This window comes from Colletotrichum chrysophilum (genome assembly GCF_026319265.1).
Source record: "Colletotrichum chrysophilum strain AFK26 chromosome Unknown scaffold_206, whole genome shotgun sequence".
NCBI classification, from domain to species: domain Eukaryota; kingdom Fungi; phylum Ascomycota; class Sordariomycetes; order Glomerellales; family Glomerellaceae; genus Colletotrichum; species Colletotrichum chrysophilum.
Window position 1 is genome coordinate 24,455 of NW_026517493.1, and position 15,037 is coordinate 39,491.

At 49.5% G+C, this 15,037-nt stretch overlaps 4 protein-coding genes and 1 non-coding gene across 5 annotated transcripts; 2 read left to right on the forward strand and 3 right to left on the reverse strand.

The window, feature by feature from the left end:
- Positions 1 to 15: 15 nt before the first annotated feature.
- COL26b_013113 (uncharacterized protein) lies at positions 16 to 1,485 on the reverse strand (the record flags this gene model as incomplete). The annotated part of the gene is made up of 1 exon (XM_053185739.1): positions 16 to 1,485. One exon carries the CDS (start codon positions 1,483 to 1,485, stop codon positions 16 to 18), a length of 1,470 nt encoding a protein of 489 aa, XP_053030315.1.
- A 1,044-nt stretch (positions 1,486 to 2,529) lies between these two features.
- On the reverse strand, positions 2,530 to 2,641 carry COL26b_013114. Its single transcript has one exon. It is a non-coding gene; the product is annotated as a tRNA-Phe (tRNA).
- Positions 2,642 to 8,542: 5,901 nt separating this feature from the next.
- COL26b_013115 (uncharacterized protein) lies at positions 8,543 to 8,824 on the forward strand (the record flags this gene model as incomplete). Its single annotated transcript, XM_053185740.1, has 2 exons — positions 8,543 to 8,701; positions 8,762 to 8,824. 2 exons carry the CDS (start codon positions 8,543 to 8,545, stop codon positions 8,822 to 8,824), a joined length of 222 nt encoding a protein of 73 aa, XP_053030316.1.
- A 2,213-nt stretch (positions 8,825 to 11,037) lies between these two features.
- Positions 11,038 to 12,204, reverse strand: COL26b_013116 (uncharacterized protein; the record flags this gene model as incomplete). Its single annotated transcript, XM_053185741.1, has 3 exons — positions 11,038 to 11,244; positions 11,298 to 11,609; positions 11,659 to 12,204. 3 exons carry the CDS (start codon positions 12,202 to 12,204, stop codon positions 11,038 to 11,040), a joined length of 1,065 nt encoding a protein of 354 aa, XP_053030317.1.
- A 990-nt stretch (positions 12,205 to 13,194) lies between these two features.
- On the forward strand, positions 13,195 to 14,823 carry COL26b_013117 (uncharacterized protein; the record flags this gene model as incomplete). The annotated part of the gene is made up of 3 exons (XM_053185742.1): positions 13,195 to 13,216; positions 13,405 to 13,790; positions 14,155 to 14,823. 3 exons carry the CDS (start codon positions 13,195 to 13,197, stop codon positions 14,821 to 14,823), a joined length of 1,077 nt encoding a protein of 358 aa, XP_053030318.1.
- Between the last annotated feature and the right edge of the window lie 214 nt (positions 14,824 to 15,037).

Consider the following 15,037-nt stretch of genomic DNA (forward strand, 5'->3'; position numbering starts at 1 on the left):
CCCTATATCAGGCCACTACAAGGAATACTTCTTCGTGCCCTTCCTTGGGGAAATTTTCACCCAAAAACCGATGGGCCGCTCGTTGAACCACCCGTAATGGTGCAGTTTGTAGTTCGGGTCAACCAACTCAAAGTCGAACTCCTTGATCAACTTCGCCATCACAACCATTTGCCACAGCCATGCGTAGTGCTTTCCGATGCACTCTCTTCTGCCATTGCCATAGTATTTCTTGACTCCCTCCGGGAGCTTGTCGTACTTCTCCCCAACCATTCTCTCTGGCTTGAATAGGACGCCGTCCTTGCCAAAGAAGGCTTCGTCTCGGCTTGCGCCAGCCAGAACGACAATCATTCCCTGGTCGTGGGGTATCTGGTACATGCCCTTCTCTCCAGCCAGAGTCACTGGGGCAGTGTCTCCCTTGGAATGAGGGAGTGGCTCGATGTTGAAGCCGGGTGCCGCGAAGGAAAGACGCAGCGACTCGCGAACAATGCCCTCAATGTACTTCAATTTGCTCACATTTTCGTAGGTGAGTTCGTAGTCCCCGACCACGGCGTCAAGTTCCTTCCGAGCTGCAGCCATGACTGCGGGGTCGTTCGCGAGGTAGTACATGCCCCCAGCAATGGCGCAAGGGGCGGTGCTGCTCCCGATGGGCATGGACACGATCTCGTCCACGACTTCAGAATCCGTCTTCGAAACGTTACGCATCTTTCTGGGTACGTTGGTCTCGGGGTCGGTTGCAGTAGCGCTCAGCATGGCTGCAAGAAGATCTTTCCGATCTGTGGGGTTTTGTCGCCTGTAGTCGATCAAGTCTTGGGCGTAGGTCCTCATCTCGTCTGTGGCTATGTCGAGCTTGTTCTTGTTCATGAACTTTTGCCATGGAAGCTTTCTGTTTGGGCGTTGCACGGCTTCTCCGGTCCCCGTATCCATTGCCCCCAGCATGTAGTGGCCGGTTTCGAGACAGTTGAGCTTCTTTCCAAATAGCGACAGCGTTGTCGCCTCGAGATTGAGTCGATCCAGCTGAACCAGAGGCTCGATCTCGGCACCTGGAGCTTTGTCCCTCCACAAGTCGAAAAGCTCATTGGTCGTGTTGAGGAAGTCACCAAAGAGATGCTCGCATGATTCCGGCGTGAGCTTCGGCGCAATTATGTTGTGGTGGACCAGCCACTGAGGAGAATTCTGGTCAGCTGTGAAGAGTGCGACATTGACCGCTGTTCGAATCTCCTTGATGGGCGCGGTGACCTGCTTGCGAAAGCGCTGCTCATTGCACACTTCTTCCACAAGTTTATGACCCGTGATAAAGACGATAGTCTTTGGGCCGACCTTGGCCTGGAAGATCTCACCATGCCCGTCTTGCTCGGCTAGTTTCTTGAAGTATGGCCATGGGTTGCTGGCATTGGCGGCGAACTGGAGCGTGTTGCCGCCAATCTTGGGGACCCAGTTGGGGAGGAGTGGTTTGGCTTGGGGAATGGAGGTGATCTTGTCCGACATGTTGATATCCTGTTCGGAAATTCAAAGCCAAAAGTGGCAGACACAAAACGACAGTGGAAGTGAAGAGCCGGGATCCTTCAGGTCTTGTGTTAAATAGATCAGGTTGTCCTTCCGAGGCAGCTTGACGGCCCCGAATGTCTTCTGAATTCCTCATCTATCCGTTCGCGCGTCAACTGTCTCGCAATGGCTGTTATTTGTCTCACTAGACCACAGAATAGCGCATGCGCGACGGCCCGTAATCGAATACAGAGCTGTTGTAATTGGATCCCTGACTGTCAATCGCAGCTCGTTTTCATGCTTCGAGCAGAGCCATGTCTCACAGTGTCAGACAAGAGCTGATTATTCTCTGCTGTCAAACATGTGCACAGCATATTCGAACAAGTTGGCAAAGTACAGCACGCTATCGGACTTCGTGGTCACTTCCCCGCTCCAGCTTTGAAATCCGATGTTTGACATGGAGGAATTGGTTGGTTGAGTTTACTGTTGCTGCTAGTTCGCTTGCTTTGGGCACTGAGTATGCCGGATTGAGGAAATCCTCAAGATGTTTTGTCTATGAATCTGGATCAAGGGAAGAACTTCGAGCAATGATCTGCACAGATCTACGAGATAGCTCTCCCTGGTGCGTCGTTAGGTGAGACATGTAATCGCAGCGGCGCTTGGCACAAGTTTACACAGTGGTGTTTAGGTGTTGTGTCTCTCCAGCAGCACGGGAAAGCTACCCGTCCGTATTAGTGGATCGGGGATCGACGTGGCCCTCTCCTCGCAACAGGCTTTCCGTGTGTGCTTGTCCTTGCAGCTGTAGTGAAAGCTTGCTAACTTGTCCAGGCCACAAATTTCGAGGGAAATGTGGGTTTGATAGATACCTAACATGAGTGACTGACTGCGCGCAGCATTCGACACAAAAAAGGAGACTGAACTGAGTGAGATAAGACTCATCCGCGTCATGCTAATACTGTCAGGCGCATCAAGCAAGCACACACACACACCAGCAGCCAATCGACCTTGAACAATAGGAGAGCCCTCAAAAATGTCAAAAAGTGAAGATGCGGCCAGTGTGGATTGAACACACGACCTTCAGATAAAGTGATTGAAGTTTTCAATGGGCCGTAGAGACCCATACTTCAGTCTGACGCTCTCCCAACTGAGCTATGTCCGCCGCTCATCTTCGGACCCAACCAAACTGCAACACACAGATGTACCCCACCCCACGCACTTGTGGTTGACTGAGATCTACGAGCGGCCATTAGAGCATGCTCACGAGGCCTGAATTAATCGGATTCGGCCTTTCCTCATCATTGGTACTAGTGAAATTTCAAAGCTCATGCCCTTGACATTCGGTGAGAGCTAGGTTCTTCTTCAGTAGGTACGGGAGTGTTGGCTCGAGATTGAAGGCTCACTGCCACCATTTCGGACGAGAAAGGACAAGTCTGCCTCCGGCTCTGACTTTGACATCCGATATCATGAGGTCCACTGAAGACTTCGTCTATAAACTATCGCCAATGCATATAGATGAACGATACGCTGCATCAATCCCTTTGTGATCCTACACTTTCCTCCCCTTCAAGACCTCGAACGCGAATGATACAAATACCTTGACAATTCAGCAATCACTGGGAGACCATTCTTTCTTGATTCGCCTCTTCGTAATTTTTTCCCAAACCCACGAGGAAAGTGGGATGAGAAACGAATGCTCTCAGTTGAAGTATTCTCGGGAAACAATACCGCTCTTATTACGAACAGCTCCATAGAAATTATCTCTGCCTATTCCCACTGTTAGTCGAAGGAAATTCCTTTATGTGGGTTACCCCGAGCGTTTATAGTATGACTTACGCTTAAGAAACTGTCTCCATGACAAGATCAACAATCCGGATAATCCACGCCGAAAGCGTTGGTGCACTCAGAGTCGTTCAGTGTTGAACCAAATTTGTTGTCGTCGCAACCGCACCCCCAAAAGGCGTGCTTGCAGCCGGCGGTGCATCTCTCTCCGTTGGCGTAGTAGCAGTTGATCCAGCCGCCCGGGCAAGTACGGGCCGTGACAGTGGCTACGGCACCGAGAGCGATGGCAACAAGTGTAAGACGTACCATGATTATACGAATGAGTGGAAATGACTGAATGAGTAAAACAGAGGGTGTCAGGTTTCGAATGGTGGTGACTGTTAGAGCGACAAATACCGTGCCAAAGAGAACAAGACGTCTGCATGGGCAAGCAAGGTGTTTAAGTAGACACCGAGAATCCGTGGACTCTTCAATGATTGAATACCAGTCCCATGGCACTGCCCCTCTCTTTGTCTATGCTTATTCATACAAAGTAGGATGTTCATCGCATATGACTCGTCTGAAATCCAGCTCCCAAGTTGCCGATGATGTTCACAAGGCTACCCGAAGTTACGATCCAATGGGAACTATTATCATCTAGGCAGAACCATTCAGTGCTCCGCACAGTAAAGTCTAAGACGCCGATCCTATTGTTCTTAAAACTTAATTAGAGGTACGGATGCTTCTCTTCTTTCCCAACGGAGGCAAAAAAGGAAATTTCGCTGACTCATACTATTTCTGGCTGCTTAACTTGAGGAGACTGCAATTTGAGCTAGACGGCCAGAAAGAAGCATTGATTGTAGCCGACGAGTCCAGGTACTAGTTTTTGACATATCTTCACTATCGGGGTGCTCGCTGTCTCCGTCAACGCAATCTTTCTTTCGCGGCATGTCACATGTTCACGTGCTGAATCATTTCATCACTAGCACCGACTGCAGTACAGCTGCTCGTGTTGAGTCAAGCCGCAGAAGCTTCGGTGGGCGATTCGATTGAAGGATTCGTAGATTCTGCATCGTCTCGGTGATAGGTAATAAAGTGAGCTTTATCTGGGCGCCGCCTGCTCTGTCTATCCGTATACGGCCACCCATTAATCTGGAGGCGCAGACGAGGGCGCAGGGGTTGGACTTATGTTTCGGTCAATGAGAGCCGCTGGACGCTCTGCTGCTGCTCCTCTGCATCATAAGGTCGGACCGACACCTTCGATTGTTCTAATTTCTGTGTCGTAAGTTCTCCGTGTTGCATCCCCCAGGGAACATAAGCCTCATGCGCGAGGAGAGGCAGTGTGGCGTTTGTGAACATGCCTTTATGGAATAACCAAGGGTACGTGTACCGGTAAAATTCGTCTTGTGGGATCTATTTTGGCTCAGAAACGTTGAACTGTAGATGAAAAAGCACCCTTTGGCAGGCTTTCATTCTTCTGACCTCCTAAGGAATGCAGCGGCATTTCCGACATCAACAGGTGGCTGTTTTGGGAAGTTGCAATTTGGTGAGTAAGACATGGCTGGCATTTGGAATTACTGCCGGTCAGGTTTCTGGGAAAGCCCTTATTGCAGCATAATCCTTAATCCTGCATTTTCGGTCTTTTGATGCTCAGACCGCGCCAATGTGGCTTCTGTGGCAGATCTTCTTCTGTATCTCATGTCTGTCTGTCTGTTTATTTCGGTATCGGAAGAGAAGGACAAGGCCGCCGGGTGGGAATAATTGCACAATGCGAGCCAGAACAAAAGACATGGCAGACTTGAGACCAGCTGAGGTTTGGATTGCGTTCTCGCAAACCCGACAGTCTGGGTAGCATTCCCGGTAGCTGAAGGTAGTTTCTCAGCTCTGGCAAATGTCATCCCACAGGGTTGATGATTATGCCGACTCAAGCAATGCTTATATTCATTCTGGCCCCCTACGCGTTGCTATCGGACTCGCGAAGTCTTCCGTCCTAACCACAATCACTCTCAATTTTTCATCGCCGTCAGGCACTAAAGTCATGATGAAGCCCTTCTGGCTTGCAGTAGTCATCGCTGACTTTATCCGAAGCTCTTCGGCTATCCTTCAATACTCTTACAACATTTTACCCAGTTCGACCACTTCGTCCACACTGCTCAGCGCTTTAGAAACATCTTCATCTGTACTCTCATCCTCATCAACTGCGTCGCCTGCAGCTCAAGTATCGCTTAGTTTGAGCTCAAGCCTTATACTGACAACGACGACTTTCGACCCGTCAAGCAGTCTTACCTCTTTTCCAACTGGTACTACGCTCTCTACGTCAAGTTCGACCATCATCTCATCCTCATCTACGACGATCAGCACGTCAAGCAGTTCGAGTTCGTCATCAGCCATTATCGCTGTGTCTTCCTCAAATTCAATCTCAGTGCTGTCGACAAGTTCCACTTCATCAAACAGCGTCAGTTCGTCTTCGACTAGTTTTGGGCTGTCTACCACAAGTACATCCATATCTCCATCTAACAGCTCCTCCGTCGGATCCATCACCAATACCTCACAAGCATCCATAATTGCAGCAGGATCCTCAAGCGGAACGTCAACTACCTCATTCAATACCTTTTCTATCCCTGGCGCCAGTTCTGTTGTGAACAGTAGCATCACAGCTTCTTTCAGCACAAATGGATTGCCAAGCTCCAGCGTGCTTCTCAGCTCGACGCTTACTGTATTGCGTACTTCTTCAAGCTCAAGTGCTTCTTCGGGTTTGAGTACTTCTTCGAGCTCTGGTACTGTCTCGCCTACAACCACATCTTCATTGGCATCGATAAGCTCTACAACAACGCCCTCTTCAAACACAACATTAATTTCAATCTCTGCCGGAGAGTCGCATACTACGCCTTTGGAGGTACGAACAACATTCCAGAGTCTTATAACAGATAGTTTCTCTTCGACTTCCAGCACTCTCGCTATCTCCTCATCAGCAACGACGGTCGAACCTCCTAGCTCTTCACCATCATCAGCTACAACGATATCTCCCGGAGTGTTGTTTGTGCTCACCATTTTTACGGCACCTCAAGCAACACCATCTTTTCCATAACCTAAATGCCATCAGAGAGGTTGATGATCGTGGACTGCAACAAAACTTTATCCATTAATAACTACAATAATTGCATTAAGAGATGCTGTCGGCATATGAGTCGTTGTTCCATGAAAGCTGAGGCCAAATTAGCTCACATGATGTGCCGTTCGTCCTGGCTGTCTTCCGGTTAGACTGAGTTCAATTTCAAGTTGTCATAAAACCCGTTCATTCTCGCTCGCTACATGATCTTCATCGCACCAAGTTCCGCAAAACACATCACATCGAATCGAAGCCTGAGAGTGTTCGTTTCATCGCTCCAACAAGGTGCCTCCTCTCGTTTTGCATAAAGACTCAAGTCTTCCTTGACCGAATCAACGAAATCTGCTAGCCGTTTCGTCCAGACAATATGAACCCATTCGTCAAATGCCTCGGCCCAATAATCCGCCATTATCTCAACATCATCTCTCTCGCCATCTGTGAGATATCTGAGGACCCTGAATGCTGGTTTCGGAACCTCGACGTGCTCGAGTCTATCTATTATCCCATAGGCTTCAGGCAGGACAATCGATATGGATTGCAGTTGCGGCAAGTATTTTATAGCCATCGGTAGCCAAAGTCCTCGGTCGGTGACTGGGAGAGCAAGTGCCAGATGCTTTGTGGCGGAAGGCCATTCAACTCGACCGCATGCCTGACAGAAGTTGTAGAAGTTGTCGCTGTCAAGGTAGAGCATGTCTTGTTCTGGGTTGTAAAGCCGAGCTCGGGGCAATTTTAGAAGTGCGACTTGGCGGGCCTCGGTGTTGGTCGCCAACAGTGGCGAATAAGGATTGTGAACTTTCAGTGTTGGAACGATATCCAATTTGAGATCCGATGGTGGAATGCAAATATTTGAGAAGATGTCGAGGCAGCACTCCCAAATTCTCTTTCTAATATGGAGGGGGAGGCGCGTAAAGTGTCTGAATTTAGGTAGCGAAGGGTATTGGAAAGCACCTTGTGGGTGGATAATGCAGCCTAGGTTCAGGAACAACATGATGTAGGTTTTTCATGAATTTTTGGAAAGGAAGATAATGGCTAGAACTCCGTCAAGCGTAATGCTCACGAGTATCTGCTCCGGAATGAGAACAATATACGTTTAATGAATGGGTCTTCGTAGCCAAGTTGAAACAACCATAAGGACATCGCATATCCATTTGAGAGGCCGCCAGCGACACAGAAGAAGCTTGCTGGTTGTTGACCCAGTCCTGCCTAGACATCTCGACGCTAAGTATTCTGCCTTGCCAATGCCGCTGTAGCCGGTGGAGCCTGTCATCTGCACAACCTCACTGCGCCTCACACCGCCGCATCAAATGGACTCGCGAAGGAGCGAGCTCTTGGCGTCTTCAGAGAAAATAAAGCGTGATGACAAGAAAGCTTCTCGAAAATATCAGGAGCTCTCTTTATAGAGAGACACCCGAGAATGCGCACTTCCTTAAGCAAATCTTGAACCGGGGAAACAAACACTATCCATGCATTTGTTTCTTCGGCCGTGGACAGACCTCTTGCTGCTGAAGGGGTTTGCGTCATTATCAAACATCATTTGGGCCAGGCTGACCAATTAAGTAGATTGGTGCTGGTCAATGACTGTATTTATCATTGGTCGGAGTGTTGTCGGTGCTAAGTACGGGCAGCTTTGTTATGTCCACAGAAGCAATCAAGTAAGCATTTTGGCATGGTAGATAAAGTTCGCGACTGAGAACAACACAACATGACTTCAAACGGTCAGATATGTACTGATACTTATCTTGTCCGATAACACAGAAGTGCAAACGGTGTGAGGCAAGGCGAGTCATACTCCCAGCTTGGATCGGAAGAGCCCCGTTATGCCACGGACTGGACCAAACGGATTCTCGCAACACCACTCGCACTATAAATACAAGCTGGGGTAAAAGAGTCATGTATGTTTTTTGTTGAAGATCGGCGTAGCCTGGTTCTCGTGGCGGAAGGTATGGAAGGAGAAGGGGGGGATTCGATTTTAACTTTAGTGTTTTGTGGAACTTGGTTCCATGAAAATGAAGCGGTGTATTGGAAGCCGCGTAATTGTTAATTTGAAACCCTCTCTTCTTCATACCGCGCTTTTGTTACCTTAGTCAAATGAATTCTTTAAAAGTCTGCGCTGGCCTCGTCTTTGCTACACTGTTTGTTTCTTTCTGAACAAGTCATCAGCTGGCGTACATCGATCCACCTCTTTCATTCACAATGCGCTTCTCCAGCCTCGTTCCGTTCTTCGCAGCCCTGGTTCTAGCTGAGGATCAGGGCAAAGGCTGCAACCCTGACAAATACACCATGGGATGCTCAGGCCTGAACATTGTCAAGTGTTATACCTGGCCTGGTCGATCCAGCCCAACTTGGAACTTTGTAAGCCAGTGCTCACCTAAAGCGTTGGCTGTAAACTTGGAGAACACTAACTCTCCACAGGTCGAGACTTGCGAGAAGGTCTGCTGCAACGGCATTTGCACCGACACCAAGGAGGGTTGCTAGTCGCAAGAATGACTTGACATCATTGTCCCCTGCATCGGGTGCCGGGAGGTTGGAACAGAACACAACGATGATGAAGTTATCGATGCAAAGCTCGGCTACAATGTATACAAACACGCCAAATACGACAAGGTAGGCTAGATGCCTCCTAAGTATGTAATCAATGAACGATTCTTCCACTCCCTTTCGTCGAAGAAACTTCGCCACCAGACATTCTCGATGCCGTGAACGGGTGGGGCCGCGCCAACCGGGGCCGGTGTCTGCGCAACTTGGCGACCTTAGTCACCGCGAATTCCGTGGATGCGACTTGGATGTTAAAGAGCAACATGCATCTGTTGATGCAAATCTTGGAGGAGAGGTCTTAAGGAAAACGCAGGAGGACAGTCATCTTGAGACAGCTCAGGTTACAGGTTGCGTGTCGAACTTTGCCTGCATTCAATATGGATAGACTTCATATTCAGCATCCTTTTACCAACTATGGTTCTTCCGGTCTACCGCTAACCCCAGCTCTAAGCCATCTCAATGCAAACTGTTGAGGATCTTTTATATCCATATCAACTTGCTTGCTCGTAAACGCCGGATTCGTCCTAACGTCTAGTGCAAACAGAGCATAGGTTTGGGCATTATTAATTCGTCTTAAGTCCGGCAGTTTGATGCATCTGCGGGTAGCTGTTTAGTCAAGGTATCGGAAACACTATGGCAGTCTTCACTTACTCTGACGGCTTGTAGGCATGATCGGTGGAAGCCAACTCATCTGTCCAATATTCAAAATCTCCAACCACACCTGTGATGTGGGTTACTTCATGCAGCAAAGCAAACCCAGCAGCAGGTAGAAGTTGTCGTTTCAGCCTCCATGTTGACATCGATTGCTCCTCTGCCTCGTCTGATGCGACAGCTCCGTTATTGAAAAAGTATGATGGACAAATGGTAATGGTGTTCTTCAACTTGTTGGCAACAAGGTGGGTGCCTCGGGCACGGCAATCATCGGTATTGCGAACTGTTCCGCAGCCGATGACCAAGGTCTCTTCGAGATCCTCAAGCTCGGCAACGTACCATCTAGCTGAGGAGCCCAACGCTTCAATGGGATCGTACACCTCCCTTCTGATAAAGTTGACTTTGTCGGTATTGCTCGCTGGTACATAAGAGTAAGGATCAGCATCTTCGTGACCGCTTCGGTTCTAAGGGAAGACAGAGAGGAAGAGGTAGATTTACCGCCAAACCATCCAATGAATGCTGAAGTTGTTTCAGAATCATCCTCATAAAGGAAGTCATAAGCAGATTTGGCGTATCGATTCATCCACATAATAGATCTTTCGATGGCGGCAACCTGGTTGCTGTCGCAGAAAAATTGGCTGTTGCGACCTGATTCACCAGCTACAATTCCGATGTTTTGTTTTCGGCTTCTCTTACTTAGCAGTGATGGAGACTCCACAGCTGCACAGTGGATCAGCATACAGTAAGAAAGGAGCCACAGTAGAACGAAGTGCATTGTTGCCCTTTGCAGAATGCAACATACGAAGGTAGGGATGAAATTGATTGTGAGTGCTACATCCGCCCTCGTATTCTGGTGGCGAGCTGGTTCATACTCATATATGCGGATTTGCAGCGGGAGGTCTTGATGGGCATTTCAGAATCTCATATTGTTGTAAAATTTGGACGCAATCCCATGGATGACTGAGTGGTCATTGCTGATGTTCTGGGGCAGACACGGCGCTATTCGGGCGGCCCGTCCGAGAGGCGAGAAGTCTACTAACCACTCACATCGAAAGTTCAAAAGCATGTCAAGACATCTTCCTTAAGCTTTACAACTTTCAAGCACCTCCTTAAGAAATACATCAATAATATTATGTTTCGTGCTTCTCTGTAGTGACTTTAATTCAGTGAGTTAGGCAGCATGCCAGTTCAACCTTCCGCACGGAAATGTCCGAAGAAAGCTGTCAATCTGCCCGTCGAAGTTTTAAACAACAGTGGAGGAGTTCTCTAGCAATAAGGTTTGAGTGATTCAGTCATACTGTAGCCTCAGAGGAACGGCCAGCAGGATGCAAGGACCAGGTGGGTTGGGTTAACTCAAATGTATTGCGGCTAATAACCCGTTCTCATGCGCCAAGCCCCGTGCTCGTATTCTGAATTCTCCACCTTTCCAGGCCGCCTTCTGGCCGAGGCCGGTCCGGACCGAATGCCGTCCAAGTCCGGATGAACCATCAAAATTTGCAGCTTCAGTGAGATGCAAGCTGCGAAATTGAGTCATCCTGGGACGGCTTGTGAGGGACTTGGCCCGGCCTATCCCATGGCTGCCACTTCTCAGAGTCTCCAATCCGGTCGGCTGTGATTCCGGCTCTTCCGGCAGGATGGAGCCCAGCTTCGAGTTGTCTCTTATAAGAAACATTGCGAAGTCTTTCGGCCTCTGCAGGTGTGAGATGCAACTGGAATAAGTTAGCTGATTGAAATTGTGACTTCAATTTCCAATCGCACTCACATAAATCTCGATCCCGATGGCATGAATAGCCAGGGCCAGCCAGACAGCCATCCCGAAGACCATGCCGGTGGCTGCTCCAGCTTCAGCAGCCGATGTTGCGCCGGGAAGGTCGGCGTGGACGACTGTTTGCTGACCCGGATTCTCTCCTGAAAAGTATGAGGCACAGTCCGGGTACAGAGCCAGTGTTCTGTTCACGTTGTCTACCATGAACGCAACTTGGTCGCAAGGACGCGATACATAGTAGGTCCCCATGTTGCTGATGATAGTGGCTGCAGTGATCTGAATTAGCCGAATAGTGATGATGGATCCGGCCTTGTTCAGATATTAGCATGAGATTATTTGAAGCATTTGCCGCACATACATAAAACCAAGCTCGCAACATCCAAGCTCTGTGTTGTTCAATCTGAAGCTTCTTGATGTTGATGAACGCCAACATCATTGAGCCGATGAACATGATCGATAGGAGGCCGATGCCAGTTTGTGTCTCGATGCCGCCTCCGAATGCGTTCCGCAAGAACATGAAAATGCCCGCTGTGCTGACGAGGGACAATAGTATGATGAGATAACCGTTGATGCGATGGAAGAGCAACACCTTGTGACGAATGACCGGAACGAATTGGAAACAAGCTAGAAAGCTGGCCGGGAGGATGGCGCCGAGGTGCATCTTGATGCCGATCTGCTCGATCCGCTTTTGGTAGTAGAAACACTCCCCAGGGGCTGCACCACCGGGTCCACAGAAAATGCTGAAGTTGAGGTACTCAAAGCGGGCGAGTGTAAATCCCATGAAAGCACCGAAGAAGATGAAAAAGAGGACGAAGTTGTAGCCTTTGACGAAACCCAATGGATTGTAGACTTTCCGTGCTGCTGCAACAAAGCCGTTGGCTGGAGGTCGTGTCGGCTGAACCATGTTCACGATTGTTGTCAGCCGAGTCTAATTTAGTTGTTTAAATTCTTGTTCTTTTCGAATATAGATTCAGAGTATGAGAGATGGGTTGGCGGTGTTTGAAGCTGCTGTATTCCAATTTTTGTAAAATAGAAACCGGAAGCTCATTGTCTTATATCTCATCATTCTACTTCATCTGCATCGTGATCGGGGTCCCGGTCGGAACACAGCCTTCTGCATGCCGACGACGTCCATGGGAGATCTGCGCAGACGCGTCTTTAGGGCTGGAAGGCGCTTGAACGGTCTTGGAAAGAAAATGCGCAACAACGTCGTAGGCGGCATTAACCGTTGTGCCAGACAAGGGGAATTGGAGATGAATTCTACCGCCAGACGCCCGTCTTGGCATCTAACTTCAGCCTGCTCGCGCATCACGAAGATCGGAGAGCTGGTTCAAACACCCAATCGAGTCACAGCGCGCAGAATGCTTCCCAAATGGGCCTAGAGGTGGCTTGCTTGCCAGCGGTTGAGTGGATCGCTAAGGAGGCTTGGAATCCTTCGAGCGTTTGCAGGGCTGAAAATAAGCCAATCCTTCGTCTCCAGCAATGTGGATGCGCCTTTTGTGTTACTTCAAGTGTCGTCGTCATTGATCTCAGCGTGCATAGTTCATCGTCTAGCAGCATTCCTGACAATTGGTTGCTGCATCATTCGTCGATTTCTAAGCCTCCACGACAACGTCTTGCGTCCAAGCCCGCGGCCCCGCGATTAAGGCTTGCTTGGTCTGGGACAGATCAGATGCAACCGCTCCGCCGGGAGATAAGCCTACTTTCCGATCGCTGTCACTCCACCGATGCCCCGGAGTAGTTAAAACGGCTCTGGCGCCCACGGCCGCTCACCTTTCCCAAATCAGAAGCATCCTGCGCCGGGTGATCCTCTCTGTGCAAACGCTTGCTTTCCCGTCTGGGATCCCACTCACAAGATGGTTGGAGTTCCGGGACGATCCAAGGGTTGCAACACATGTCGCAAGCGGAAGAAAGGAGTAAGTGCACCAGGACCCTTGGTCCCCTATCATACATGCGCCTGATCATTGACCCGGTGTACGGTAGTGCGACCTCCAGAGACCGGTATGCGGGCAGTGCCTGAAGGCTGGCATCGAGTGCGCGGGTTATGAACGGAAGCGCATCTTCGTCAATGTCACGTCCAACAACCCGAAGCCTAAAAATACAGCTCTCGCCCTTGTGGCGCCTCCCACGATCCAAGCGCCCCTATTTTCTCATTCCGCTTATGAGGAAAAGATTCTTGATCTGTTTTGGGAGACATACATGCCCGATGCCCCGGCTTTCACCCCAGGAACCCCCATTGTCCGGTATTCTCATTCAGACTGGGCTGCTACAGTCCAGGATCTTTACCGAACGGATGCAGCACTGCGCCAGAGCCTGCTGGCGATTAGTCTTGGAACCATCGGCCGACGCGACAAGCAAGTATGGATGATAGATGAGGGACTCAAGTTCTACTGCCAGGCACTTGGTGAATTAAACACTGCCCTACGGCATCCTACGCGATGGAGGTCAGATGCGCTGATGGTGGCTTCAAGGATCCTCGGTCTCTATGAGGTATGTGCATTCCAAGCCCCCTTCTTCCTCTGCGAAAAGCCAAGACTCATTTCATTTCAGCTCTTGTACGGCGCAGATGATAGAGAGAGACGGGGTATCTCCCAAGCCCAGAGCTGGGAAGGTCATGCCATGGGAGAAATGGCCCTAGTGGTGCAGCGAACACCACAGAGCCATGTCGACGGCCACGCGCACCAGCTTTTCTGCTCTGGGCGTGTTCATCAGGTACAACACTTCTCATCAACTATTCTTGTGGCTTCTTTTATTCTAACGCATTAATAAGACAATTACACACATCAAGCGGCGGCAAAGATGTCCTTTGAGCCATCCTATCTGGAAGACAGTACCCTGGAAGCATCATCCGAAGTCTTCCAAAGACGCACTAGTAGACATCTTTGTTGATATTCCGGGTATCCTCGAAGATCTCGACGAACTGCGTGATTGCGAACCAGGGATCGAGAAAAAGGCAAAACGGAGCAGACTGGTGAATGAGTGCTGGCGCATCGACAGAGAACTTACACGGTGGCTCGACAACATGGGCCCGACAGAAGAGTTAAAAGACCTCGAAAGAAGAGGTGTCGACAATCCCACCATGTGCGACGTCGTCATAACATCGATCATGACCTTGTTTTGGACAACTTCCATTTTGGCCTACAGCACTCTTCGCCTTGCTCTTGGCCCGAAGCCTGACATTGAGCTGCCGGAGCGAACCAACCCTAGGGTTTTCTGTACCAAGATCGCCAACATCGTCGATGTCTTCTTCCATCCAAATGCAGGGACCTTCGGAATTTCATCTGCGCCTTTGCCGATCGGCATGGCGCTGGTGTACCTGAACTCGACTGAGGAGGGGTTCAACTCAGAGGATAAACGGAAGCTTGTCAGTTTCTTCGGCATGCGGGCTAACAACGGGATTGGAATTGGAAAGTTCTTGATCAGTACCCAAAGCGACGGCATCGTGCCGAGGGGAGCAGTACAGTATCCCAAGTGCGATGCTATCAAGGACAAGGCAAAGAGGTGGATGGGTGCTGTAGGGTAGCCAGATCGTTCGGCTGTGAAGTAGTCCCTTTGTTCTAGCTACCTAGCTGTTCTGGATATTCAAGGTATCCAATAAATCCCTAGGATAAAATAGATAACTCATACATCCAGTACATCCGATACACCCTACTTCCATCCGTACTATTCCCAAAGTCGCATAACTTAAAATAGTTCTTTCGTTCCAATGAAGCCCAGGTACGCCCATCGTACGTTTC